At 42.0% G+C, this 25,776-nt stretch overlaps 1 protein-coding gene across 2 annotated transcripts in view; it reads right to left on the reverse strand.

Moving 5' to 3' along the window:
• Nucleotides 1–9,117: 9,117 nt before the first annotated feature.
• Nucleotides 9,118–25,776, reverse strand: part of LOC134602593 (aldo-keto reductase family 1 member D1-like) — a 106,619-nt gene continuing 89,960 nt past the window's right edge. For both annotated transcript variants that reach the window (XM_063447615.1, XM_063447616.1), the window contains exons 5-9: nt 21,456–21,578; nt 20,161–20,270; nt 18,868–19,033; nt 17,325–17,407; nt 9,118–9,541 (exon numbers count right to left, since the gene is read on the reverse strand). In XM_063447615.1, the coding sequence (XP_063303685.1) occupies nt 9,499–9,541; nt 17,325–17,407; nt 18,868–19,033; nt 20,161–20,270; nt 21,456–21,578 (525 nt within the window). In that variant the 3' untranslated portion in view covers nt 9,118–9,498. The remainder of the gene's footprint in view (nt 9,542–17,324; nt 17,408–18,867; nt 19,034–20,160; nt 20,271–21,455; nt 21,579–25,776) is intronic.

Below are 25,776 nucleotides of genomic sequence, written 5' to 3' on the forward strand. Positions count from 1 at the left end.
CTTCATACTCCTCCTGACCCTCAACCTGGACAGAACGAGGGGAGGACACAGCGGAGGAAAACCTGTTACAAACCAAAGGTTTCAATAAGGAAACGTGAAAGGAGTTCGGGATGCGCAGGGCAGGCGGAAGAGCCAGACGATACGCAACCGGGTTTATACGAGACAGAACCCTGTAAGGACCTATGTAACGAGGAGCAAATTTCATGGAAGGAACCTTCAAGCGGATGTTTCTGGTACTCAGCCATACCCTATCACCCGGGGAAAAAAACGGAGCCACCCGTCTGCGTTTGTCAGCGTGTCGTTTGGACACCGTGGAATTATGAAGAAGAATTCGACGAGTCTGATCACACAACTCCCTAGATTGGCAACATGAACATCAACCGACAGTATCCCTTGGGAAGGGGAAACCGACGGAAGAACGGAAGGATGAAAGCCATAATTCATGAAAAAGGGGCTAGAACGAGTAGAATCGCAAACAAGATTGTTGTGCGCAAACTCCGCCCAAGGAATCAGACCGACCCAATCGTCCTGGTGTTCAGAAACAAAACAACGCAAAAATTGTTCAACCTTTTGGTTGGTGCGTTCGGCAGCTCCGTTGGACTGGGGATGATAGGCAGAAGAAAAATTCAATTTGATGCCAAATTGAGAACAGAAGGACCTCCAAAACTGGGAAACAAATTGGGGCCCTCTATCAGAAACAATTTCAGAAGGAATACCATGTAAACGAAAAATCTCCCTCGCGAAAATCTCAGCCAATTCGGGAGAAGAGGGCAATTTAGGCAGGGGTACAAAATGAGCCATTTTATTAAACCTGTCAATCACCGTGAGGATAACATTATGTTTTTTAGAAACAGGCAAATCGACAATGAAGTCCATAGCCAAACAAGACCATGGTTTCTCGGGAATTTCTAGGGGGTGCAAAAGCCCACATGGAAGCGTATGAGGTTGTTTAGTCCTCATACAGACATCACATGCCCCGACGAAGTCCTTAACATCCTAACGTAACGAAGGCCACCAGAAATCTTTAGAAATCAGAGAACACGACTTGCGTATGCCAGGGTGTCCGGCAAATTTACTGTTATGAAAACACTGCATCAGTTCCAGTTGGAGTTCAGGAGGAACGAAGTACCGATCCCCAGGAACAAGTCTGGGAGCCAGATGCTGTATTTTCTTGATCTCATCAAGCAACGGGGAGTGAATCTTGATGCTCGTGTTGGCAACAATATTACACTTGGGAACTACAAAAGAAAAAACCATATCAGACATAGTAGAAGGTTCATGTTGGCGGGACAATGCATCAGCCTTAGAGTTCTTAGAACCAGGTCTATAAGTGAGCACGTAGTTGAAATGAGTAAGGAACAAAGACCAACAAGCCTGCCTGGCGGACAAGCGCTTGGCTTCCCCTATATAGGACAAATTCTTGTGATCCGTCAAAATAGTAACCGGGTGTAAAGTCCCTTCCAACAAATGTCTCCACTCCGTTAAAGCCATAATGACCGCTAATAGTTCCCTGTCACCAATATCAATATCTGCTTTCAGGCCCAGACAATTTCTTGGAAAAAAAACCACATGGGTGCAGCGGTTTATTCAAACCTAGCCTTTGGGACAAGATAGCGCCTATACCTGTCTCTGAGGTGTCTACCTCGAGTAAAAAAGGCAAAGAGGTGTCAGGATGAACTAATATCGGTGCTGAGGCAAACTGTTCCTTGAGTGTTCTGAAAGCAACAAGCGCCTCAGGAGACCAGGTCTTGGTATCAGCACCCTGTCTAGTCATATTGGTAAAAGGAGCAATAATAGAAGAGTACCCCTTAATGAAGCGCCTATAATAATTGGAGAATCCGATAAACCTCTGAATGGCCTTGAGTCCCTTGTGCAATGGCCAATCTAAAATTGATTGGAGTTTAACCGGGTCCATCCTAAACCCGTCTCCAGAAATAACGTAACCAAGAAAGTTTATCTGAGATTGGTCAAAGCTACACTTCTCCAATTTGCAGTACAAACCATGTTGTAGAAGCTTGCGCAATACCCTTCTGACTTGTTTGTGGTGAGTCTCAGGCTCTCTAGAGTGTATTAGTATATCATCCAAATAAACTATAACACATTCATGTTGAAATTCCCTAAGAACCTCATTAATTAGGTCCTGGAATACAGCAGGAGCATTGCAAAGCCCGAAGGGCATTACCGTATACTCATAGTGGCCATACCGGGTATTGAAAGCCGTTTTCCATTCGTCTCCCTGCTGAATTCTCACCAAGTTATAAGCTCCCCTCAGATCTAACTTGGTAAAAATCTTGGAGCCTTTCAGACGATCAAATAGCTCAGTAATCAAGGGAATAGGATAATCATTTCTGATCGTTATCTTATTCAAGACCCGAAAATCAATGCAAGGCCGTAGAGTGCCGTCTTTCTTATCTACAAAAAAGAAACCGGCCCCGGCTGGAGAAGAGGATCTCCTAATAAATCCCTTGTCTAGGTTCTCCCGTATGTACTCCTCTAAGACTAAGTTCTCCTTAGTGGATAGAGGATATACTGTACCCCTCGGAGGCATAGTACCAGGCAGGAGTCTAATCTTACAGTCAAAGGACCTGTGTGGGGGTAAAGTATCAGCCCTCTTTTTTATCAAAGACTGCCTTTAAATCCAGGTACTGAGATGGTATCCGTAAATCTGTGGACTGGTTAGAGTTACTCGGTGCGTCAACTACGCAAACCGGTGAGATTTTCTGTAAACAACCTCTCTGGCAACCCTGACCCCAGGAGACTATCTCACCTTGTTCCCAATCAATAATAGGGTTATGCTTCTTAAGCCAGGGATACCCCAAGACTATTGGAACTGAAGGAGATGAGATAAGCATGAGGGATATTCCCTCCTCATGTAAAATACCAATGGTTAACTTAACTGGTATAGTCTCACAAAAAATAACAGGGTCTGATAATGGTCTACCATCTATGGCCTCAACAGCCAAGGGTGTATCCCTTAGCTGAGATGGGATAGAGTGGTTCGTGACAAAGGCTTGGTCAATAAAGCTTTCAGCTGCTCCGGAATCTATCAATGCCATAGCATTAAGTACTCCCTTTTCCCAAGCTAAAGAAACAGGTAACAGAAGCCTATGATCCTTGTAATCATATATAGAGGACAAGATAGAAACACCCAAGGCCTGTCCTCTTGAGAAACTTAGGTGCAAGCGTTTCCCGGATGGTTAGGGCAATTTAGGCGTAGGTGACCTCTTACTCCACAATACATACACAGACCCTCCCTTCTCCTGTATTGTCTTTCACTTTCTGAGAGACGAGTGTTACCTATTTGCATAGGTTCTGGGAGAGCTAGAGTTGTAGATTCAGAATTCTGAAATGCGGGAGCTAGTCTTAAGGAAGGTCTATGAGTTCTATCTCGAGTGTTCTGCCTCTGTCTCATGCGTTCATCTATTCGAGAAATAAATGAAATTAATTCTTCCAAATTTTCAGGAAGATCTCTTGTGGCAACCTCGTCTAGGATCTCATCTGATAATCCGTTCAGAAATACGTCCATATAGGCCTGTTCATTCCACTTGACCTCTGCCGCCAAGGATCTGAACTCTAACGCATAATCCACAAGGGTTTGGCTATGCTGTCTAAGACGTAATAGTAGTCTAGCTGCATTGGCCTTTCTTCCTGGAGGGTCAAAAGTCCTCCTAAAAGTAGCGACAAATGCATTATAATTATAGACTAACGGATTATCATTTTCCCACAGAGGGTTAGCCCATCTAAGAGCTTTGTCAATGAGTAACGAGATTATGAATCCAACCTTCGCCCTGTCTGTAGGGTAGGCGCGGGGTTGTAATTCAAAATGAATCCCTATCTGGTTTAGGAAACCTCGACAGGTATCCGGAGAACCGCCATAGCGTAAAGGGGAAGTAACACGGGAAGAGGCTCCCACTGTGGCTACCTCTAGGCCTGTATTAACAAGAGAGATGGATGGTGTACGCATCTCCTCTGATTGATTACTAGGATGGGATAGCAATGCTTGCAGCGCCAGAGCCATCTGGTCCATTCTATGGTCCATGGCTTCAAATCTCGAGTCAGGAGAACCAATCTGAGCGTTTGTACCTGCAGGATCCATTGGCCCTGTCGTAATGTCAGGATCGGGACAGGGATCCAACACGCAGAATACAAACAGGAGCTAGGTACGTATACCGGACCTTAGAATGGCCGGACTAACGTAAGGAGAAAGCAAAGAATGGTCAGAGACAAGCCGAGGTCGAGGGAACGAGAGAACAGGTAAGCGAGAGACGAGACGAGGTCAAAGGACACGAGAGGTAAGCAGGAACGAAAATACAAGCCGAGTCAGAACCAAAAAGACAAACAGTAATAAGAGCACTGAGTGACCAGACAAGCTAGAACCACGACAGGGCAATGAACCATTACACACATCCCTATTTTATACCTTGGCTCTTTAATTGACGACTCCGCCCTTGCCGAGCCCTGATTCGTTGTTCGGAACTAGATTGACTGGTCGGGACATGATTGCCATCATGACGTCGGCTCCTGAGCGCCGCGTCATAAAAGGAGGCGGGGCTATCGCGGCCGGCATGTAAAACGGCTATGAGAGCTGTGAGGATTGGGTGAGTCAGCCCCCCTGAGAGGACGGCCGTCTGAAAGTCTAACCTCCTCCGAGGTAGAGACTTCAGGTACCCTGACAGGGTGTGTATAATGTGTCTACATGGTGACCAAACTTATATATATAGTATGGCCATGCTACTGTTTGTAGTATTCCATGGTGCAGGGAGTTATATGATTTATCCGTTATGGATTATCTGTGCCGTGATGTAAAATTTAAAGATGTGGGTGAGGTAGAAAATATGTGCAAATAACCATATGTAGAAAAGTGACGTATGAGTGGTTGAACCAAAACGTGTGATTCAACCCGAAAGTTTGTGAAGTTGGGATCGTGTTCTTGTATACTCGCTATGTCGTTTGAGTACATAAAGAAAGGTCAGAAATTGTACGTGCCATGTAATCGTGTGTACATGGTTGTGATAAAACGTAATATTCAGAAATACCTTTAGAGGTAACCTATCACATTTATGTATTATACATGCTATCTAAAATAATGTGAACAAAAATTAATATATGAGTCAAAAGAACCTAAACATAATGAAATAGAAAACCTAATATTCACATCAATCTTATTTTCTTCTTTTACTGTCTTGAGTGATTACACAGATATTAACAAGAACAATATTGTATCACTATTACCGTTATCAAGCTGTATAAATATGTTGCATTACACTATGTAACTGTTAAGTATTAAGAAACACACAGTTTATATAATTGAATTGGCAATTAGGTTTAAATGTGTATACAACTATGTTACAACTTGTACTCTTATATATGACACACATAGAAATTTATGCCTAGATATTATATACAGACTGATGTGTTTTTTCAAGTTTCTTTAATAATAAGAATGTAATGTACAATGATAAGGTTTTATTAACAATTGCAAGCATGCATATAAAAGAAACCAGGAAGCAATGGTCCACATCCCGTCTCTGAAGAAGTAGGGCATCCTCCTACGAAACGCGTTAGACACAGTGAATCACCAGGACTGAGATCGAGCATACAGAGTGTTTACCAGCAGAGGTCCGTATTCGCAGAGGACCATTGGTGCATTTGCTGAGTGGAGCCGTTTGCAGTGCACGTCCCCTGGAGTGAGATCCATATCGGGACGCACACAGAGAATCACGCCGTCCTTACCGGCAGCAGGATTTCAAACGCTCATCGTCTGAAGTCAATCCACATCAATCCCAGCCAAATCCAAAGGTTTCTCCACCTTTCTGAGCCTCATTAGACTGGTAACAACCGTATGAACTGTTCCTGAATTATATTTTTAACTTTTTATTAATAAACTGGTTTTTGTCATATGCATCCAGTTTGTACCATTGCTTTCTACTTTTAGTGATACATTTTCTGTATTACTTTAGCATTCAGTCCCCTATACTGTATTGCTATAATATATCTATATACTTTAATTGCATCTTTGGAATATACAAAGTATAACATTTGGAGCGAACATCAACTACCCTGCTTTTTATCAGGGATATAGATATTTACACTGCACGTATCATCTGCTGCATTTTAGCATTTACCTATTTTTATTTTTTATTTTATTTCATTCTATTTTCTGTTTTTATCTGTTGCTATTTCATTCATCTTTTGTTTTTACTATTATTCTACACTTTTTACTCCTTTCTTTTTATTTCTATCTTTACAATTAGATCTGCAACGCATACCATTTTGGTTTTCTTAAAGGCACAGCACGCATTTTTATCTGCAATCTCTATACTTGCACCTTCTATCATACTCAGCCAATATCACAGGTTAGCTCATGGTATCTGCAAACTACAGCAGAGTGCTTTCTTTATTTATAGGTTTTAGTGAATCCCTATTTTCCAGTTTTGAGTGACCTAGTGTTAGTCAGACTCCCTCTCCCCTGGGCATTACATTAGGTATACCAGAATTATCTATAAAAATATATATTTGTTGTTTTATATATATATATATATATATATATATATATATATATATATATATATATATATATATGTTGTTATTCTGTCTCTCACTGTTAAAATACACCTTCCATTAAATTATAGACTGATCATTTCTTTGTTAGTGGGCAAATGTTCAAAATCAGCAGGGGATCAAATACTTTTTTCCCTCAGTGTGTATGTATGTATGTGTATATATATATATATATAGATAGATAGATAGATAGATAGATACATACATACATACATACATACATACATACATACACACACACTGAGGGAAAAAAAGTATTTGTTCCCCCGCTGATTTTGAACATTTGCCCACTAACAAAGAAATGATCAGTCTATAATTTAATGGAAGGTGTATTTTAACAGTGAGAGACCAGAAAAACGCATGTCAAAAAAAGTTATAAATTCATTTGCATGTCAATGAAATAAGTATTTGACCACTTCGACTTAGTACTAAGTGGCAAAACCTTTGTTGGCAATCACAGAGGTCAGACGTTTCTTGTAGTTGGCAACCAAGTTTGCACACATATCAGGAGGGATTTTGTCCCACTCCTCTTTGCAGATCCTCTCCAAGTAATTAAGCTTTTGAGGCTAATGTTTGGCAACTTTAACCTTCAGCTCCCTCCACAGATTTTCTATGGGATTAAGGTCTGGAGACTGGCTAAGCTACTCCAGGACCTTAAAGTGCTTCTTCTTGAGCCACTCCTATGTTGCCTTGGCTGTATTTTTTGGGTCATTGTCATGCTGGAATACCCATCCACGACCCATTTTCAGTGCCCTGGCTGAGGTAAGGAGGTTCTCACCCAAGATTTGATGATGCATGGTGTGGGGTGATGCAACGCCTATTTGACTGTTTTCTTTCATCTTGCTTATCTCACACACTATAATTGCTGTGCTCCCCTTTCCTACTTCAGATCTTGGCTGTGCTACAGAGCAGACGTGGGCAGGCGCCATGTACTATCATGGTGAACTATGTTACACTCTGTTGCTTCCTTTTCTTACTTGGTGGATGTGATGTTGAACTTGCAGCAGTGAGCCATTACTAGATGTGATAACCCCCGCCGGTCCCAAGGGGGAGCAGCCCCGATACTGCGGGTGCTGCATGCTTTAGTGACCTGAGAGATCGGCCGCCTCTCCCTTGCTCTGCGAGATGTAGGCCTCGATCCTCTAGTCTGGGGTCCCAGGTCGCGTAGGGCAGTGTTTCCCAACCCAGTCCTCAAGGCACACCTACCAGTCCAGGATTTAAGGATTACCCAGTTTTGTCTAAGGTGTGTTTTCTTTTTTTTCTAAAAACACCTTAGACAAAACTGGGTAATCCTTAAATCCTGGACTGGTAGGTGTGCCTTGAGGACTGGGTTGGGAAACACTGGTGTAGGGTATCCCCCAGTTCCCGAACCTCTGTAGCACAGGGTAAGGTAGGTTGGGGTTCAATATGAAGTAAGTTCCCCTCGTTTTATGCTGGTGTTTGGGTTCAGGATCCCACAGACAGCGTGTCTGTTCAGCTCCCCCTACCCTAACCACTTCTAACATTATCTTTAACCCTGCATGTATTTACACAGCTGTGTACACTCAATATGCTCATAGATTGAAACACAATACAAATACATACATGTATACATTTGCAGTTGTCAAATATGAATGGTTTTAGGCAATGTCCAATTAATCCTTTTATTATACATTATCTGCCTTATTTTGGGGTTGGGGAGAAGGAAGTGCCTTACAATTGTGTGCCTTCAGGTGCCTGACATGTAAACCCGGCCCTAGCACCTCTTCATTGTAAGTAGTCAGGTTTTAGAACAGTTTAACTTCTAACCTGGTGCTCCATGCCTCCTCCTAGCCGCATAGAGAGCTGGAAGCTCCTGCTTAGGAACTTCTGTTAGCTCTCCTGAGCAATGTGCCAGTTCATCAGCTGAGAGCATCAGCTGGTCTTTCTGAGCCAATGAGTTAAGCCTTGCACTGCCAGGAAAAGGCTGTACTCGAGGGGGAGGGTGGCACAAGTAAAATGCCAGGTAAGAAGTCAAACTGTTCTAAACCTGTTGAACTACTTACATTGAAGGGGCTCCATGGCACTTCTGGCACCACAAACACAACAGCAGTATAGTGGTTATAGGCTTGGAGTGTTCGTTTAAAGATTTTGCACTGTATTGTCTTCACATATTGCAATCAGTACATATTCCAGTTTAAAATAATTCAACTATAATTCGACTTATCCAAGGATTATATAAAGACAAATCATGAAATATGTCAAATATAAAGGTACAAAACGTTGCCAATATAGTATGCTACAGAGAGAGTTGTTAACATATTACAAAAATATTTTAGAAAAATCTCATTTATTTCAAAAGAATTCAGCATAAGCACAACTGCACTGATTATTTGAATTTAGTAGACTTATAAAACCCATAGTTGCTTTTAGTGGACTAATCTACATCTTAAAATAATGCATATTTTCAGAAATTAAAAGTGATCCCAAGCCACTAAAGTTACAGAGTTTATCAATCATTGTATTTGCAAACCTGACTATGTGTATTACTCTAACACATAGGATCTAACATACATTTTTTTTTTTTTACATTGTTATCACATGTATAAAAAAATTAAAAATATAAGATTGGTTAATAAAGACAAATAATCACTTAAAAGCTAAAAAAGTATGTGCATTCTAAAACTAAAATATTCCGAAATCTACAGTAACCATGATTAATACACCATACCACAATGTGGTAAAATAAGAAGGCCAACACTTGTGAAAAGGTTCTGTTTCCCACCTATGTGGGGTGCTGGTTGTTTGGTCATTAAAATGGCATATAATTAAGCCCAGATTTGTTGAGCAAACATCAATACAATGTGAATGATTTCTTTGTCTGTAATGTAAGTGGCAGGACCATGCCCGGTACATGTTTCACAGGCCATACTGAGGAATGTCCAATGTCTTGGAGACCAGATGATCAGCTATTCTATATTAATACTCATCCAGGAAAGGATATTCTGGGTGATCAGTCCACCTGAGAGGAGAAGTTAAGAAAAGCTTGTCAAAATCTTATTTTATGTAAGTGTAGATATTTACATGATCGACCAAGAAACATCTATATAGAGATTTTCCCTTAGGCAGAGTAGTCACCTGCCTACCGGCACATGTCCGATTGGGGCGCCACAGGTACCTACTCTGTTAAAAGCAGCTGACCTCATGCTTTGCTGTCTCTCCAGATGGCAAAGACCTGAACTGAGGCTACTGGACTCTGGGATCATTGGGTTCAGTCTGACAGAGCCTGATTTCTGCATGACCATGTCCCCTCAGACAGAACACTGTAGGAGAAGGCTTGATCCAAAATGGACATCTCGTATAAAGCATGGCAGATACACACACAATGTTACCTGCACTGTTATACACACATTTATATATACTAATACACTCACTGCCACACATTCTGCAAATCACAACACAATGCCAAGACATATACATAAATACAGACATACAGTGAGGGGAAAAAGTATTTTGATCCCCTGCTGATTTTGAACGTTTGCACACTGACAAATAAATTATTAGTCTATAATTTTAATGGTAGGTGTATTTTAACAGTGAGAGAGAGAATAACAAAAAAAAAAAAAAAAGAATCCAGAACACATCAAAAACACATGTCAAAAAAGTTATAAATTGATTTGCATGTCAATGAATGAAATTAGTATTTGACCCCCTCGACTTAGTACTTGGTGGAAAAACCCTTGTTGGCAATCACAGAGGTCAGATGTTTCTTCTAGTTGGCAACCAGGTTTGTACACATCTCAGGAGGGATTTTGTCCCACTCCTCTTTGCAGATCCTCTCCAAGTCATTAAGGTTTCGAAGGCTGACGTTTGGCAACACGAACCTTCCGCTCTCTCCACAGATTTAAGGTCTGGAGACTGGCTAGGCCACTCCAGGATCTTAATGTGCTTCTTCTTGAGCCAGTTCTTTGTTGCCTTGGCTGTGTGTTTTGGGTCATTGTCATGCTGGAATACCCATCCACGACCCGTTTTAAATGTCCTAGCTGAGGGAAGGAGGTTCTCATCCAAGATTTGACGATACGTTGGTCCTTTTGATGCAGTGCAGTTGTCCTATCCCCTTAGCAGAAAAATACCCCCAAAGCATAATGTTTCCACCTCTATGTTTGACGGTGGGGATGGTGTTCTTGGGGTCATAGGCAGCATTTATCCTCCTCCAAACACGGCAAGTTGAGTTGATGCCAAAGAGCTCGATTTTTGTCTCATCTGACCACAACACTTTCACCCAGTTCTCCTCTGAATCATTCAGATGTTCATTGGTAAACTTCAGACAGGCCTGTACAGGCTTTCTTGAGTAGGGGGACATTGCAGGTGCTGCAGGATTTCAGTCCTTCACGGTGTAGTGTGTTACCAATTGTTTTCTTAGTGACTATGGTCCCAGCTGCCTTGAGATCATTAACAAGATCCTCCCGTGTAGTTCTGGGCTGATTCCTCACCATTTTCATGATCATTGAAACTCCACAAGGTGAGATCTTGCATGGAGCACCAGAGCGAGGGAGATATTTTTTGTTTCTTCCATTTGCAAATAATCACACCAACTGTTGTCACCTTCTTACCAAGTTGCTTGGCAACAGTCTTGTAGCCTATTCTAGCCATGTGTAGGTCTACAATCTTGTCTCTGACATCCTTGGACAGCTCTTTGGTCTTGGCCATGGCGGAGAGTTTTGAATCTGATTGATTGCTTCTGTGGACAGGTGTCTTTTATACAGGTAACAAGCTGAGATTAGGAGCACTTCCTTTAACAGAGAGACACCTGGGAGCCAGAAATCTCACTCATTGACATACGAATCCATTTATAACTTTTTTGACATGCAATTTTTTTGGATTTTTTGTTGTTGTTATTCTCTCTCTCACTGTTAAAATACACCTACCATTAAAATTATAGACTGATCATTTCTTTGTCAGTGGACAAATGTTCAAAATCAAATATCAAAAATCAAATACTTTTTTCCCTCACTGTATGCACTAACACAGACACATACACTCTATATGTATATGTGTGTATATCTGTATATATCTATAAAGAAGCCATGGCGAAACATTTTTTGTTTTATTAACAGATAGAGGGCACAAGCCAGAATATGACTTAACATGGAAGAAAGAGATAATAATATAATATAAAAATATACAATTAGTTGACACTGTATTATGTAACTGTCATGTAAACACAATGTTTAGTTGCATAAAAGAGTTGCACAAGAGTTGCATAAGGTTAGCATAAAAATGTATAATGCATATGCATCACAGATCACACCTCATACAAATATTTATGTAACTATCAGGCAATACAGTGACTCAGCATAATGTTATTTATGATAACATCTCTCTAATCATATGGCATTGAACCATAAGCTCTGTTTAAAAGTGAAATTATGAATTTGCACACTGGAATTTATTCACTACTGGAAAATGTAAAAACAAAAATTAAAGTGTTGTTTGTATTTACTTGATGGAACCCGTGACTAATACATTGAGGGATTTTTGATCTGCTTGAGAGGTTTGAGGCACCAACAGCCATATCACCGTCCACCCAGTGGCGTACATACCAGGGTCGCAGGGGTCGCGGCTGCGACCGGGTCCGGCCCTTCAGGGGGCCCGGCCGCCCCTGCGACCCTGTATGTACCCACTGGGCCAGCCTCTTCTCCTGGGGGGCCCTGAAGCCGGCCACCTCCGGGCCCCCCAAGGCTGGCCCTGCTTACATCCGGCGGGCAGTCAGGCTGGCCGGTCCTGCGAGCGCGCGAGGGAGCACTGTTCCCTGAGTGCTTCCTCTTCAGCTCCCTCGCGCACCGCACTGATACCGGAAGCGGAAGATGACGTCATCTTCAGGCGCCGGCATCCCTACGCGGCGCGCAAGGGAGCTGAAGAGGAAGCACTCAGGGGACAGTGCTCCCTCGCGCGCCCGCAGGACCAGCCAGCCTGACTGCCCGCCGGGTGACCGGCCCCCCAGGAGCCCAGCAGCACCACTGGACCCCAGGGAATCCCCTCAGCACTCCAAAAGGTAGGGAGGCTGGGGGGATTAAATTAAAAAAAAACGTGTAAGTGTGTGTGAGTGTTAGTGTGTGTGTGAGTGAGTGTTAGTGTGTGTGAGTGAGTGTTAGTGTGTGTGAGTGTGCGTGAGTGAGTGTGAGTGAGTGAGTGTGTGTGAGAGTGTGTGTGAGTGAGTGTTAGTGTGAGTGAGCGAGTGTTAGTGTGTGTGTGTGTGAGTGTGTGTGTGAGTGTTAGTGTGTGTGTGTGTGTGTTAGTGTGTGTGTGAGTGTGTTAGTGTGTGTGTGTGTGTTAGAGTGTGTGTGTCTGCTAGTGAGTGTCAGTGAGTGTGTTACTGTGTGTGTCTGTTACTGAGTGTCAGTGAGTGTGTTACTGTGTGTGTCTGTTACTGAGTGTCAGTGAGTGTGTTACTGTGTGTGTCTGTTACTGAGTGTGTTTGTGTGTGTTAGTGAGTCTGTTTGATGTCTGTTAGTGAGTGTGTGTTTGTCAGTGAGAGTGTATGTTTTGTAAGTGAGTGTATATGTATGTCTGCCGCTGAGTGTGTCTCTGTCAGTAAATGTGTGTGACTGTTAGCTAGTGTGTATGCATTTGTTCATGAGAGTGTGTGTGTGTGTGTCTTCAGCACTTACCTTTCTCCAGTGCCGGACTCCCATGGCACTGGGGATCCCTCCGCCTCTCAGCTCCGAATGCGCATGCACGGCAAGAGCCGTGCACGCATTCAAACCGCCCATAGGAAAGCATTACTCAATGCTTTCCTATGGACGTTCAGTGTCTTAAAATGGCGGAAGCGCCTCTAGCGGCTGTCAGTGAGACAGCCACTAGAGGCTGGATTAACTCTCAGTGAAACATAACAGTTTCTCTAAAACTGCTATGCTTTCAGCTGCAGGGTTAAAACTAGAGGGACCTGACACCCAGACCACTTCATTGAGCTGATGTGATCTGGGTGTCTGTAGTGGTCCTTTAAGTGTGTGTGCATCTGCATGCACTGGCGTACATACCGCGGTCGCAGCCCTGCAACTCCTGCGACCAGGTGCCCGCCGCCATGTGTTGCTGCCCCGGCCCGCGCAGAGTAAGCGCGAGGGGGGGCCCACGGATCAATTTTCGCACCGGGGCCCCATGGGTCATGTGTACGCCACTGCGTCCACCCACTGGAGGGTGGCAACTTTTGGCCTGGAGGGCAAGTACAAACAAATGGCTGTTTTCTAGCACTAACATGCTTTGTGTGATGAATGTTCTGAGCACACTCTCATTTCTCTCTGTGTTTCCTATATCTTCACAGATACTAATCATCACCCGACAGCTTGATCGGACACTGCCCAAACAGGGAGAACACTAACTTTTGCAGGGTTATTTTTTACTAAAGTTAGAATTGTTGGGAATTCAAAGTGAATTTCACATGTAAGCCCAAAGTAGCCAAACTGGAAATAGTATCCAATTGGAGTCAGCTACGATTTCAATTTGGTTAGTTTGGCCCTAGATTTTGAATTCACTGTAATTTCTCACTTTAAGAAGTAACCCTGTTAGAGTGAGAACATCAGTCAATGTACAAACCTACACAGAGTTGGGCTAGCAAAAGCCCTGTTGCTGCCTAACACCTTCAGTGCTCTGCCAGTGGAGGTCCCAATACACCTCATGCAATTCTAATCAGCTGAAGAATGGGGTGAGGCTTCAGGCCCCAATTTCTGTATGGCAGTGACCCAAAGGGCATTTGCATTGCATGCATCCACCACACAGTCCACTGGGCAGCAAAGGTAGGCTTGGTAGCCTGCTACCAGTTCTCTCAGACTACTATTAGATGAAGGAACAGCACACACACAAAAATACAGTTTTAAATGTTATAAGGCTATTTAAAATCACCTACCTCAGCTAACAAATATGGAGATTCAGTTCCACCATATAGCCATATTGAGTTAAGCCAACCACTACTCCACAGTACCCCAATATCGGTTTGTCCTACACTGATTTTAACATTTGAGACAAACAACTACTTAAACAAACACTCCACACCGCAAAAGCACTTCAGTTTGCTGAAGTGCTTTATGGGTGAGGAGTAGCCTGGTTTAATCTAAATTTATAAAAGTGCTGATTTTTTCTATAAGCTGGGGAGAGCATTCTACTCAGGTAGGGTGGGAGCTTTCCAGAAAAGCTCTTATGCACAAGGCTGGAAAGCTAAAGAGTGCGTCAGGATTCCAGCAACAGCCAGTTTAGCTCTTTTAACATGTCACAGTGGTGGGTAAAGTAATTACATTCTAGTACAAAGCGGCAGAATGAATTATATATTGTATTAAGTTTATTAAAGGACCACTATAGTGCCAGGAAAACAAACTCGTTTTCCTTGCTCTAAAGGGCCTTTAGGTCCCCCCCACTATTAGGGTTCCAGTCCCGCCGGGCTGAAGGGGGAGGAAGGGGTTAAACACGGGCTCCCTCGACACTGGAGAAATCTCCTCCTTCTTCCGACATCATTCGCTGAATGCACATGCGCGGCAAGAGCCGCGTGCGCATTCACTCAGTCCATAGGAAAGCATTTCTCAATGCTTTCCTATGGACGGCAGCGTCTTCTCACTGTGATTTTCACAGTGAGAAGCGGGAAGCACCTCTATTGGCTGTCAATGAGACAGCCACTAGAGGCTGGATTAACCCTATTGTAAACATAGCAGTTTCTCTGAAACTGCTATGTTTACAGCTGCAGGGTTAACCCTAGATGGACCTGGCACCCAGACCACTTCATTGAGCTGAAGTGGTCTGGGTGCCTATAGTGGTCCTTTAAGGTGGGTTTGCCGTGCGGGTGTATACACTACATACCCATAATCAATTACCAGCATTAGCATTTGTTGCATTATCGGTTTCCTTACTGTAGGGCTTAGGCAGGATTTGTTTCTGTACAGGGCACCATGTTTTGGGTAAAGTTTTGAAGATATTTTTTTTAATATGAAGGCCAAAGGATAGATTGGGGTCTAGCAACATACCTAGATATTGAAAAGAGCAGACTGCTGTTAGTGTGCTATTTGAATTTGTTCTGGTACACAGTTGTTGATTTTGTGATTTTGTAGTTTAAATAATTTAGGTACATTTCCAAAGATCATTGTAACAGTTTTGTCAGTGTTTAGGAAGAGTTTGTTATTTGCTATCCCCTTTTCTACCTCTGTATATTGGTTTTGGAGCACAGCCTCAAGATTCAGTAGCTCGGGTTTACAAGCGTACATTACAGTGTCGTCTGCATACATGTGTTGACGATTTGCAGATGTTAGGCAGATCATTTATAAATACTGTGAATAGCAGGGGGCCGAGTATGGGGCCTTGGAGAACACCACACGTGACTGGAAGAGGGAAGCGCTATCAGAAATTGCCACATATTGCAATCGGTCTGAAACATACGATCGAAACCAGTTTAGCGGACGATCATCAATACCTATGTTTTTAAGTTTTTTCAAAAAAATGCTGTGGTCTACTGTGTCAAAGGCCTTTGCAAAATCAAGGAAAATAGCTCCAGTTAAGTCTCCTTGTTCCATGCCAATTTGGATGTCATTGCAAACTTTTAAGAGAGCAGTCGAAGTTGAGTGATTGATCAGGGGTCAGATAATTATATCGTTGATAATATTCACATAGTTGTGTGTGTACGCATTTTTCCAAGATTTTTGACAATACAGGGAGCAATTATAACGGGCGATAGTTAGATACCAAAGTATTCTCATCACTTTTATGGATAGGTACAACTTTTGCAGTCTTCCAAAGTTTTTGTATTTATCCTGACACCAGGGATTCATTGATAAGGGTAGTGACAGGTTTAGCAATTGCTGGCGCACTGAGCTTCAGCAACATTGCTGGGATTTGATCTGGTCCACACTAGTTTTTAATTTTTAAAATTATTAATATGTTTTTTAACAACACTAACAGGCACAGGTGTAAAATTGAATTTCTCTATATGGGGATTTTGAAGATTTGTCAAGACCTGATCTTTATTTGTGGTCTGAAAATGAGTGTCATTTGTTATTTTTGCAAACATGTGGTAGCACATCCAGCAAAATAATTATTAAAGACATTTGCTACATGTAGTGTTTGGTTGTCCATTTTGACAGTGGTGGGTTGGGAGTGGATTTTGGAGGTTTGTATGCTATTTATGATTTTCCAGAAGTTTCTTGAGTTTCATAGGTTGTTTACATTTTCACTGAAATAGTGGGCCTTTCCCATTTTTGTTTGTGTTGTGCATTCATTTTACCATTGTCTGTAAGTACAGTGATCATGCATGGAGCCAGTACGCTTAAACTTTGACCACAGTGAATCTCTAAACTGGTACATTTGAATGAGATCAGCTGTAACCCAGGGCAGGTGTGTCCCTTTTAGTCGCACTTTACGCAGAGGGGCATGTAAATTCCAAACACACAAGAACTCGGACTGAAAAAATGCAATTGCAGAGTCTAGATCTGGTATTAGACATAATCTGTGCCATGGTATGTTCTTGAGATCACTTAAAAAGGATTCAAGATTCCATTTTTTTGAAAGACCTGGTGATTATAATCTTGGGAGGGGATTTAGTGGCCTTTATTTTGCGTATGCAGTACACTAGACAGTGGTCACTGAAACTGTTAGTGAGAACGCCCGCCTCCTGGATTCTGTCAGAACAACTGGAGAGAATCCAATCTAGCAAGGTATAGTTCTGGCTTTTAATATTAATATTAATATTAATGTTCAATACAAAATGTTCGGCAAGATAGTCAATTCCTGCTTTAGTGACTACAGTTTACAAAAACACTATAGACACTCACAAATGCAACTGAACGTAGCGTATGTTGCTGTTAAGAGCTTCAATGTCTTTCATTTCTTTGTCTGTCAAGTTGAAATCAAATATCTGTTGGAAAAGATCCAAGACATTATTGTAAGTAGAATGTAACCACAAACATTTTTTCAAATCTTGTTCTCCCTGCCCCCCCCCCTCCCCCCTTTTTTTTTTTTTGTTTTTTTTTTCTTCACTTATAAGCACCTTGCTAATATATATTATTGACAGGCTGAACACCTTTTTGTTTTGGAAAATGTTAAATGTTTTATGACTGTCTTATTAATTGTGAAAATGTGTCATCTTGCATATAACCTCTTTGAGAAGTCTTAAATAAAGAATGTAAAATAAATTGGCCCTATATACATGCCAATAATAATAATATTAATTTTAAAAAAATGTTTCGATCACTACCTATTCTCAAAATAAGGTTCAACAGTCTGCGACATTGGAAGCCCAAACTAAATTTTCATTACACTTGCTTACATTTGGCCTTAAATATGTTTTAACTGATAGACTATTTATTATTACTAGTATCCTCTATTTACTCTGCCAAAAATCTGATCATGTTGTACTGATGTCATCTGTAGACTGTGTGCTAGCAAATGTTGGAATGACCTTATTGCTTTGGGACTGTTATGCTTTCAGACAGGGAAGGCCCAGCAACTTTTAGCCTAGGGCACAAGTACAAACAATCAGTCTTTATTGCGCTTGAACCGCATAGATCTATATGGCTAATGCTACTCACTACATAGACAACTCTCATATCCATTATGGTATAACTGTCTAGTAAACCTCTAGCAGTGCTCGAAAACGTCACTGGACCAGTCCTACTGCAATAAGCCTGAAAGGGACACTATAAGCACCAAAACAACTTTAGCTTAATGAAGCAGTTTTGGTATATAGATCATGCCTCTGCAGTCTCACTGCTCAATGCTCTCCCATATAGTAGTTACATTTTGTTTCTATCTATGCAGCCCTAGCTACACCTCACCTGGCTGTGACTCACACTCACAAAGCCTGCTTGAAATAAATGTTATGATTTTTAATCAGATAACGGTGTTTACTTTAGAAGTTTTGATCTCCTGCTTTGTTAATTGCAGTTTAATCAGATACAGGATGCTTCTGCAGGGTCTAGCAAGCTATCAACAGAGCAGGAGATATGAAATTAGAAATTAAACAGAATGTGCCATAAAGGAAGTTTAAACATTAGATCTCTCTTTACATGTGTAGGGAGACTGTAGGACACATGCAGGGGAGGTGTGACTCTGGCAGCAAAATAAAGTGATTTAACACCTAAATGATAGAGAATTGAGTCAATGAGACTCCAGCAACATAATTTATACATCATAAAGTTGTTTTAGAACTTATAGTGGTCCTTGAGGAGCACTGAATCCACCACAAAACCACAGTGCTGGGTTAGCAAAGGCACTGCACAATTTGTGCCTGCTGCCTCACTCCTGCAATTTCTTACATCAGACATCTAAACATACACCCCCGCCTCCCTCACAGCTTTCATGGCTATATTATCTTACCTGAAAGTTTTCTTTGATTCTTTTTTGGTTGAAGCTCTTTGGAATAACAACCACACCTCGTTGTATGTTAAATCGTAGGGCCACCTGTGCTGATGTCTTACCATACTTATTTCCAATTGCCTTCAAACGCTTATCGTCCAAGAGGGGAGGAGAAGACATGTTAACCCTGCATAAATATTAACCACAATGTTCAAATATTTGCTTTTACCAATATACAGAAAAGATCTGCAGTTCTGGAAGAATTGCCAGTGGTTGGATTTGGTGAAGGAGTTCCCAATGTACGGAAAAGTACCTTGTAAATAAGGAAGAATGTAATATTTTATTAATAAGATGTATAAAAATAGACAACATTCTGCAAGTTAGTTCTCTAGTCACCAAAACATGCTGTTTAGCGAATAGATCCCATTGATTACATGATAATGATAACTGATAACTCAAAGCGCTTTTCAGCACACGCTCTAGAATTTAAAAAAATCGGCAGCTGAATAGTAATAGATCTTATTATTACCCAATTGAAGAAGAAGAAAATAAACTCAAGTTACTTAATGCAAACACGGTGCTGGCAATGGCATATAACTTGGTTTTAGGAAATGGCCAGTTGGCCTATGTTTAAAAATGCAGTTTGTCAATGAACATGAAACTTAAGACGTGCACAAATCCTTTTCAGTTGCACAGAACGATTCAATTGCCAGGTAAATTCCAACATATCGATTTGTTCGGCCATAGATTGACAGGCATCTGATTAGTTCGGCATAGTTGAAAGAGATTTATGCACAAGTCTAAGTTTTATATTAAGCTTTAAAAAATAAAATAAAAAAAATAGGTATCATTTTAGTTCTCCCCTTTACATAGATTGAGAGGCTTAAAAATTGTGGTTTGTTTATCTACAACAAAATAAACAAAGCACTTGATCTCTTACTAGCCATTGGTACATCATTTGTGGTGGTTCCTGTACCTCATGCTAAAGAAATTCTAAAAAAAAAAAAGGAAAAAGAAAAAAAGAAAAAAAGAGAAAGAAAGAAAGAAATACAAGAAAACTCCTCTTCCTATCCTATCCTATCCAAGTTCTCCCTGCAGCCTAACATGATGGATTTTTTTTATATACAGAATTGATTTTAGCCAGCATTTGTTCATGGCCAACTAATGATGCTTCTAGAGATGGACTTATACTGCAGCAAAACTAATTATCACTCTATGAGCAGCATTTCATAACCACTTCAAAACAGTTTGGAGTAACCCTTTAATCTTTTTCCTTCTGTACAACTTGAAGCTATGGGCCATGTGATTACTTACCAAGTTGCATCACGACAAGTTCCTATTGGACTGTACCCTACAACCACTATATCATGCTTTCTGCAGAATTCCAGTAATTTATTCTGTGTGAAGTAAGGGTGACACTCAACCTAAACCAAGAGAGAAGGAACACATAAACTCCAACATATTTCAGGGAGATATTATGTGAAGGATACGTTTTACAGGAGATCAACTGCATCAAAGATGTCACCATCTGTGCAGTACTTTAATCTAAAACATGCTCTACATACTGAAACAACCATTATTCTAAATGCTTAAAGGACCACTAAAGTCACCCATGCCATGTTATGTAAGTAAAATGGCCTGGGTGTTGTGATCCTGTATGTTTAACACTGCAATGCAAAACACTGCAGTTTCTTCAAAACATCATTGTTTACATTGCAGGATTAAACACACCTTCAGTGCCACTTATACTGATAGCCACTAGAGGTGCTTCCTGCTGCAGCAACCGAGAGAAACCCAGTCACGTGATTGCCGATAGGAAAGCAATGGCTCTATGAGAAACATTGGATTAGACATTGGCCATGCCTCTTGCATTAAATCGCAGGAAAAGTAGGGGTACGTAGCGCCGAGGAAAAAAGGTAAGTAAAAGGATGCTGAATGGGGGGGGGGGGGAACAAATATAAAGTTAGGGACAAGGACACTAAAACATTAGTAATATAGTTTTGTATTAGCTTTAGTGTTCATTTAAAGTCTCAACTCTGTAGTGTCTTCAGGTGTAATTTCCCAAGATTTCCGTAAAATTAAGATTAACATCAAACAGCTAAAAAGGTACAAAGTTTTATGCCACACATTCATGGTTATTTACTACGCTCCCATTTTTTGTGAATGAAATCCAAATGTATAAACCGAGTCAAAACAAGATGTGACCATGGAATTGCAGAATTTTATCAGCACACCTATTTTTGAATCTGCTTAGTTTAGTGAATAACCTTGTGTGAATGATTTAAACCTACATTATATGCCTCAGTTTTAAAAATATTTTTGGATTATCAATAAATGGTTTGTTTTTGCATTCTAACAGAGAATCCTGGGATCCCTTTGCATTTAACTGATAATAATAACTAATAGTAGTGGTTTTGGTGTAAAGGTTTGGCAATATTATTTTATATTTACATTTTGGTTAAATATGAGACTATTACACATCTCACTTTGTAATTTCATGACTGTTTAATACAGAGATTTATGTCATATTCATAGCATTTGATTTATGTCATATTCATAGCATTTATGAGAATTACATAATAGAGACATTTGTTATCACACTTGCCTACCTGATTAGAGACAGGTTTGTATTTAAGTCCTGGTATGTTGAGGATTAATTCCAGTTGCCTTCGGTTAAAGTTGGAAACACCCAAAGACTTCACCAGCCCGGCATCTTTGCACTTTTCCATAGCCTGCAAATGACAAAATGCAAAACCCCATCAAGTCTAGCTTTCATTCACTGCCTTTATTTGCTTAGGTTCTAATTTGGCCTTCTTAAAAATACCAGTTTGACTTAAAAAATATATGTAATTGAGATATATATCACTAAGATCTAAAGCCTTATCAGGTATAAGATTGGCTCTGAAGACAGAGCATGGTAGAAGCCAGATATCAAGTTTAAATGTATCTACTGTACATGAGAGAGATTGGTCACATAAGCATTATGCACGATACATAATGAAAATTTAACTTGCGCTGGCACAGTCCTGACTTCTCCTGAATCTCACAGAATTTTATGACTGAAGTTAGCCGGTCAAATGGTCACGCCAGTTAGATGCTGCACTGCATATTTTAGCTCCACTCCCATGATTCTTGAGCAACATGGATTATATGTAATCCAATGTATTAAAAAAATGCGTTCTAATTCAAACCTCAAAGTACCCATTAGAAATAAAGTTTTTTTTAGCACCACTGTATTGCAATAAAATGTAAGATTATAGCAAACCTACTAGGTGAGTCCTTTGGTAAAAGGTACTCATTGCTTTCAGCTCAAAAGCTTAATATAAGAAGATATTTTTTTCTTAAACCCTACTTGTTACCAGAATCTCTACAGCTTAAAAGTCTAGCAGTGTAAACACCAAACTTTTCAGAGAAAAAGTAGTGTTCACATTGATTCCAAAGGCCACCTCTCATTGGCTGTCAAACAGAGGCTGAGAGCATTAGCCAATATTCTTAGCGTACAGTGGCATACATACCATGGTCGCAGGGGTTGCGGCCAGGTATGTACGCACTGTGGCCAGCCTCTTCTCCTGGGGGGCCCAGGAGCCGCCACCTCAGGGACCCCCGAGGCTGGCCCTGCAGTCACCCCACGGCCGGTCCTGCAAGCGCGCGAGGGAGCACTCTCCCCTGAGTGCTTCCTCTTCAGCTCCCTCGCACGCCGCTTAGGGATACCAGAGCTGGAAGATGACGTCATCTTCCGGCGCTGGCATCCCTACGCGGCGCGCGAGGGAGCTGAAGAGGAAGCACTCAGGAAAAGTGGTCCCTCGCGCTCCGGCCAGCCTGCCTGCCCGTCCAGTGACCGCCCGCACAGGAGCCCAGCAGTACCACTGGACCCCAGGGAATCCCCTCAGCACTCCAAAAGGTAAGGAGGCTGAGGTATTAAATAAAAAAAAAAAAACATGTGTTAGTGTGAGTGTGATTGTTAGTGTGAGTGTGAGTGTTAGTGTGAGTGTTAGTGTGAGTGTTAGTGTGAGTGTTAGTGTGTGAGTGTCAGTGAGTGTCTGTTGAGTGTGTGTCTGCTAGTGAGTGTCAGTGAGTGTGTTACTGTGTGTCTGATACTGAGTGTGTTTGTGTGTGTGTTAGTGAGTCTGTTTGATGTCTGTTAGTGAGTGTGTGTTTGTCAGTGAGAGTGTATGTTTTGTAAGTGAGTGTGTATGTATGTCAGTCGCTGAGTGTGTCTCTGTCAGTAAATGTGTGTGTGTTAGCTAGTGTGTATGCATCTGTTCGTGAGAGTGTGTGTGGCTTCAGCACTTACCTTTCTCCAGCGCCAGACTCCCTTGGTGCTGGGAATCCCTCCGCCTCTCAGCTCCGAATGCACATGCGCGGAAAGAGCCGCGCACGCATTCAAACCGCCCATAGGAAAGCATTACTCAATGCTTTCCTATGGACGTTCAGTGTCTTAGAATCGCAGAAGCTCCTCGAGCGGCTGTCAGTGAGACAGCCACTAGAGGCTGGATTAACCCTCAGTGAAACATGGCAGTTTCTCTGAAACTGCTATGTTTTCAGCTGCAGGGTTAAAACTAGAGGGACCTGACACCCAGACCACTTCATTGAGCTGATGTGATCTGGGTGTCTGTAGTGGTCTTTTAAGTGTGTGTGCATCTGCATGCACTGGCGTACATACCGCGGTCGCAGGGGTCACAGCCCTGCAACCCCTGCGACCAGGTGCAAGCCGTCATGTGTTGCGGCCCCGGCCCGCGCAGAGTAAGGGCGGGGGGGGGGGGGGCACGGATCAATTTTCGCACCGGGGCCCCATGGGTCATGTGGACGCCGCTGTCAGCGTAGCTCCTCATTCAGAAAACGGAGTGAAAAGGTATGTATCCTATCGGCAACATTCAGTCCTTGGATTCCTGATTGAAGCCTTGATTCAACAAAGGAAGTTTTAGGACAAAGTGCGATCAGTTTGTCCTAAAACTTCCTTGTTGGATCAAGGCTTCACTGTCTTCACTGTCTTCCCAAGGTTTCACTGTCTTACCAAGTTTGGAGTTAAATCGTTTTCTGCTTTTGGTCAATCTTTTTTTTAATGTGTTTTGCAGAATAGGTATACAGAGTGGAATTAACAAGTAAGGTTATGGTATACTGTACATTACATATATCAGAGCAGGAACGAGTAGGACATCAGTTACTGAAAAAAGCATGCTTGCTTATGTCCAACTTCTGTGCTGCATAATAACTAACTTTATGCTACATATGCACTGAGTTTTGCTTTGGCTGGGCCAGGACAGCCCCCAAGGTTGCGTTGAAACCCTGTGCATTAACCAGACCATAGGATTGTGTTCAAAGTATAACAGTCAACAGCAGTTCAGCTATGGTAAGCAAAAGTCGGGAGATCAGAGGTTAGTCTTGTACCGCTGATTATGTGGCCCCCTCGGTGCTATTGTCCAAACTATATGTAGTGTCTAAAGTCCCTACATGTTTGAAGTTTGGCCCATCCTTCTCTAACGTCCCAAGTAGGGCCTGGCCATCTCCAACCTCTGTGGCTGTGTTTCCGTCATCTGGATATATAAACTTCCTGGAACCTCATAATCTGGAAGAGTCTCCCCTGCACACCCAACTACCTCACGCTTTCCAACGTAGGGTCATATTCATCCCCAGTGCTCCTGCACCGATGGGATCAACCATAGGGAGGTGCAATATATGGAAAGGCAGGATTATGTAAGCAGAGAAATGAAGATTCGGAGGAAGCGGATGGGGAAGAGATAGGGTGGGCTAATATGAGAGGGAGATGGGGTAAGTCAGAAGAAATAGGAGGTTGTGGAGCAATATGAAATGACCTTGTGCTTAAGTCGGTAAAGGTCCCCTCGACCTCACTGGCGTCCAGCGAGCGCGTTGCGCCCAATCCATGCCAGGGGAGCCATCCCATGCCTCATAACATGTGAGCAGCCTTGAGTTTCTGCCAAGTCTTTATTTACTCATACATAAGTAATAGGTCCATATCTCCATATCTCTTCATATTTGTCCATTCGACCGCCCACCATCGCCAATGCTTTTTCAACCTGTCGTATCTCTTTAACTCTCCCCAGCCATTCCTGAGGGTTCTTTACGGTGCCAGTGCAGCAGTATCAGCGACCGAGCTGCCGTGTGCAAGTGCCTCAATAGCGTTTTTTTGTATTGTGAGATTGATAAATACGATATATTCAGTAACATCATCGCTGGGCTGAAGGACACCCCTTCTTCAGCCACTCGTGACATAGTGTCAAAAATCATCCTCCAGTAATGAACCAGAAGCAGACACTCCCAAAAAATATGGATAAAAGAGCCCACCTCTGTCTCACATCTCCAACAGGTTTCATCTGCTTCCATGTAGTATTTGTGAATTTTCTGCGGTGTATCATACCAATGTGTGAGTATCTTATAATTTATCTCTTGGTATTTTGCGCAGCGGGAGCTGAGATTTGTGAAACTTGTTATTTGGGTCCATTCTTGGGTGGAGTACGTGGTGTGAAGTGACTCTTCCCACGAGATTTGAAATTTAGGAGGGGGCGTTCTGTCTTCCGATAACTCCAGGAGGTATAGCACGGAGGTGCTGCGATGTAGGACTACAGCTATTTTGAGCAGATGTCCTCAAATGGGAACAATGGGCCATGAAGTTGTATTGTAGCTGGTTGGCCACTGAGGCATGAAAGTGTTGCAATTGGTGATATATGAAAGACTACAATGCTGTGGTGGTCTGTAAAGGAAGCATCTTGCCACCCTGACACAGATCAGCAAGTCGGATATAGAATCCCCTGTGTAGAAAGTCCCTTGGCCTGTCCTGCTGGGAATTCCGGGTTGTTTGAAATTGGATACATTGGTCCATTGACTGTCGTGAGGGTGAGTTTGAACCGGATTTGGTTCCAAGCTTTCAAGGTTGTCCCTATGAATGGTTGTGTAGTAATCAATCACCTGGAA

The sequence above is a fragment of the Pelobates fuscus genome, chromosome 3 (genome assembly GCF_036172605.1).
Source record: "Pelobates fuscus isolate aPelFus1 chromosome 3, aPelFus1.pri, whole genome shotgun sequence".
NCBI classification, from domain to species: domain Eukaryota; kingdom Metazoa; phylum Chordata; class Amphibia; order Anura; family Pelobatidae; genus Pelobates; species Pelobates fuscus.